We start from the raw sequence: 4188 nt of genomic DNA on the forward strand, positions 1-4188 counted from the left end.
GCATTTGGAGAGTACGAGCCTGAATTGGCCGGCTCGAAAATGTCAATAGGAAGGGAAAGAAAGAAATACCTGACTACATTAACGTGTCGAGGGGCTGGATGGTGGCCGAGGCGGAGGCTGTGGTGGTGGTGCAGGTGGAGGTAATGTAGACGGTTTAGGAGGGAGGGAAAATAGTCGTGTGTGTGTGTGTGTGTGTGTGTGTGTGTGTGTGTCGCGGGTCCCAGCATGGCTTCATCAATCAGCAGCTCAGGAAGGCGTCATTTGGACTGGAGCCGCTGCTGGTGTCGGAGAGGGAGGGCAGAAGATCGTGGCTCTGGCGTGGTTGTGGTTTGGCGTGGCTGTGGTGTGGCGTGGCGTGGCGTGTGGCTGTGGTGTGGCACTGGCTTGGCGTGACTGTGGTGTGGCGTAGCTCTGGCTTGGCGTGGCTCTGACTTGGCGTGACTGTGGCGTAGCGTGGCTCTGGCGTGGCGTGTGGCTGTGGTGTGGCGTGGCTCTGGCGTGGCGTGTGGCTGTGGTGTGGCGTGGCTCTGGCTTGGCGTGTGGCTGTGGTGTGGCGTGGCTCTGGCTTGGCGTGTGGCTGTGGTGTGGCGTGGCTCTGGCGTGGCGTGTGGCTGTGGTGTGGCGTGGCTCTGGCTTGGCGTGTGGCTGTGGTGTGGCGTGGCTCTGGCGTGGCGTGTGGCTGTGGTGTGGCATGGCTCTGGCGTGGCGTGTGGCTGTGGTGTGGCATGGCTCTGGCGTGGCGTGTGGCTGTGGTGTGGCGTGGCTCTGGCGTGGCGTGTGGCTGTGGTGTGGCGTGGCTCTGGCTTGGCGTGTGGCTGTGGTGTGGCATGGCTCTGGCGTGGCGTGTGCCAGTGGTGTGGCCTGGCTCTGGCGTGGCGTGTGGCTGTGGTGTGGCATGGCTCTGGCGTGGCGTGGGGCTGTGGTGTGGCGTGGCTCTGGCGTGGCGTGTGGCTGTGGTGTGGCGTGGCTCTGGCTTGGCGTGTGGCTGTGGTGTGGCGTGGCTCTGGTTGGCGTGTGGCTGTGGTGTGGCGTGGCTCTGGCTTGGCGTGGCTTGGCTCTGGCTTGGCGTGTGGCTGTGGTGTGGCGTGGCTCTGGCGTGGCGTGGCGTGGCTTGGCTCTGTCTTGGCGTGTGGCTGTGGTGTGGCGTGGCTCTGGCTTGGCGTGGCGTGGCTTGGCTCTGGCGTGGCGTGTGGCTGTGGCGTGGCGTGGCTCTGGCTTGGCGTGGCTCTGGCGTGGCGTGGCGTGGCTTGGCTCAGGCTTGACGTGGCTTGGCTCTGGCTTGGTGTGACTGGCGTGGCGTGGCTCTGGCTTGGCGTGGCGTGGCTTGGCTCTGGCTTGGTGTGATTGGCGTGACGTGGCGTGGCTCTGGGTTGGCGTGACTGTGGCGTGGCCCTGGGGTGGCGTGGCGTGGCTCCGGCGTGGCGTGGCTGGTAGTAGAAACAGACGGGACGGGACGCGCTGAGCGGCTGGAGGGTCCCAAACTTCTCCCAACTTAATCAACAGAATTATTATGACTCCCTCGCCGGGCCAGGACACAGGGACAGTCTTTTATGAGGCGATTTTTGGCATAGTTTAGATTAGTTTACAAAATATTTACACTGGTCGGTATAACACAGTTTAATTTACTGGATGAAATTATACTTGCCATAATTGGGAGTAACGGAGGAGTTGCCACATTTTTGACGCTGTGGTAAGAGTTTTACAGCTCTGTTCACTTCTCTAAAGTAATGACTGGGAAACTAAGGTGTTTTTTTTTCATTTAGACTTGTAATAGAGATAACGGTATTGTAGAAATTGGTAAAGTAAGTAATTTAAGAGAAGTAATCAGTGGATGCTAATTGAATGTATAATAAGCAGAAAACAAAGTGAATATTGTTTTTAAAATTAAGATGAAGTATTAAATGAAATGAAAAAGCAAAGTAATGAATGTAGGAGAGGACAAACCTCAACACTTGTGATAAGTTTAAGGGGCAGAATATACTATTAAAGGAAAATGAAAGAAAAAGTAGATTATCATAATGAAAACTGGGACTCTGTTGAAATAGGATTATGCTCGGGATTGGTAGAGCCCCTCGCTCCTCACCTTTCTTCCCTCTCCTCCCTTTTCTCCAATTTTCTTTAGCCAGATCCAATGACGTGTCTCGTTAGCTCCATCTACTTGCTCGTGGACCACCTTCTTTAAAACAGACTTATTCCGCCACTCTTAACACGTGTTTTACCGAACGAGGTGACGGTTATCTAGTGCTGTCTCGCTTAGAATATATGTGTTGTACCAGACGTCGTGTCATCCCTCCCTCCTCTTGTTTCCCACTCCTTAACCCTTCACCAGCCTCGTGTTTTCCCCTCCTCCCTTTCTCCTCCACTGCCTTATTTTATCTGCAGGAAGTTCTATTTACGGATGTTTTGTTGGGTGTGTAGTCTCAATCTCTTGTAATGACTCTTCTGTTATTTATTTACTTGTATCTTTGCCATGTCCCCACCCCCTTTCTCTCCCTCTCTCTCTCTCTCTCTCTCTCTCTCTCTCTCTCTCTCTCTCTCTCTCTCTCTCTCTCTCTCTCTCTCACACACACACACACACACACACACACACACACATAACGAAAAAAAAGACCGCCCCGCCTCCAATACGCTAATGGCCCTCAAAGTGCGTCGTTAAATATTGAGCAGACAACCGGTATGCTGGACACGAAAAAAAAAGCAACGTTAGGCTAAAGCGAATTGCTGCTGAGCGACGGCTGAAAGAGTGTAGGAGAATAATTGTGTAGAAGTGTCTGTTTATACAATATGTTCTTTAGCAAACGTGCAGGATAAAGACGTCCTTAACATAGAGCCCTGAACGCTAATACATAATGTTGGGTAGCTTAAATCCTTAGCAGTCCATTTAGGAAGTCAAGTCACCTGCAATTCTTATTTGTCTATTTTATTTATTAACATACCGTAGTGTTTTGCCAAGTATTCTTTTTCTACCTATATCCATGCTTGCTTTCGTAATGTTTTGTTTTTCATATTGTTTACATTAAAGGCCTCAGTAGTGTGATTGCTTGAAGAAACATGGAGAATATTATAGCTGGGAGGATAAACAAGAATTAACCGAGGAAATAGGTGTTGAAAGGGGAAGAATAGAGGCAAGTAGAAAGGGAGAAGGAACAAAACTAGTGTAGCATAGGAGAAGAAACGGCTATATCAGTTTAAGGAGCTAGTGGAGAGAGGAGGGAGCAGTGTGAGAAGAGAGCTGCAGCTGCTGGAATGAATAGGAAGAAAGGAGGAGTAAAAAGAGAAGAGAAAAAAAGTAAGAGGTAAGGTGGGACAGGGGGGAAGCTGTTGACAGGATAAAGTGGTGAGGGAGGGTGGAGGTGGGGAAGGCAGTGTAGGAGATGAAAGGAGGGAAGGATGGAAGGAAGCACGTAGGATCATTGAAAGTGGAAGGCAGATAGGCAGGCAGTAGGAAGGGGGAGGGGGAATCAGGCAAGCAAGGAGGGAATGGGGGTTGAAGGGGGGGTGTCTGTCTGTCGGGAAAGTTGCCAACTTGCCGGATGTGTGAACGTGACCGGAGTGCCCACTGTCCACCACCGCCACTGACAGGAACGCTAATGGCGGGAATATATTTGTGTGGGAGAGTACGGTTGGGCCACGGACTTGCCCTCATGGGTACGGGCATGGCTTTCGTACGTGGAGAATTGTCAGTGTTATGTGATTGTTAAGTTACTGGATTATTTATGGATATGCTCATGGATTTATCCAAAGTCTATATATACCAAGTCAAGTCACTCTGCCTTCAAAACTGCGACCAGCACGCGCAGTGGGCGGTTTGGAGCGGAGCAGCGGGATGACGTCACTTGAAGCCAGTTCACGGGTGACTAAAGTTGCGGCCGCTTTCACCGCGCATTCAGGCAAGCCACTGACGAAAAAATATGCCTTTTTTTGTTGTGCTATGCGTGACTGTAATTCCAATGCCTACAAACGGCGGTGTGGGGTGTGAGAGGGGTCATGTTGAAGTGATTGATTTAAATTAGTCCGCCTTTCTTAGTTTTCTCTAAATCCCTGTTTCTACATTCTCTAGTTTGGCTTCAAGCAACGTCACGCATAAACCACGCCTCTGCCGTGTCTCCTCCCACAAAGCTGCGTATGACTTGACTTGGTATATATAGACTTTGGATTTATCTTTTTAATTTTACGTGTCTGAGGTTA

The 4188-nt window shown here is 51.0% G+C and overlaps 1 protein-coding gene across 1 annotated transcript; it reads right to left on the reverse strand.

Annotated features, from left to right (window-relative positions):
- Positions 1-238: 238 nt before the first annotated feature.
- On the reverse strand, positions 239-3646 carry LOC126982305 (uncharacterized). The gene is made up of 4 exons (XM_050834304.1): positions 3641-3646; positions 975-1466; positions 613-765; positions 239-493 (listed from the first exon to the last, which is right to left on the reverse strand). The coding sequence occupies exons 1-4, from the start codon at positions 3644-3646 to the stop codon at positions 239-241; spliced, it is 906 nt and encodes a 301-aa protein (XP_050690261.1).
- Between the last annotated feature and the right edge of the window lie 542 nt (positions 3647-4188).

This window comes from Eriocheir sinensis, chromosome 4 (genome assembly GCF_024679095.1).
Source record: "Eriocheir sinensis breed Jianghai 21 chromosome 4, ASM2467909v1, whole genome shotgun sequence".
Taxonomy (NCBI): Eukaryota; Metazoa; Arthropoda; class Malacostraca; order Decapoda; family Varunidae; genus Eriocheir; species Eriocheir sinensis.

Excerpts from the sequence above, each read along its gene's own strand:
- LOC126982305 (XM_050834304.1), bottom strand. Across the intron at positions 766-974 it reads ACACCACAGCCACACGCCAA|AGCCACGCCACACCACAGCC; the intron begins GCCAGAGCCACG and ends ACGCCACGCCAG. Across the intron at positions 494-612 it reads CAGAGCCACGCCACACCACA|AGCCACGCCACACCACAGCC; the intron begins GCCACACGCCAC and ends ACGCCACGCCAG.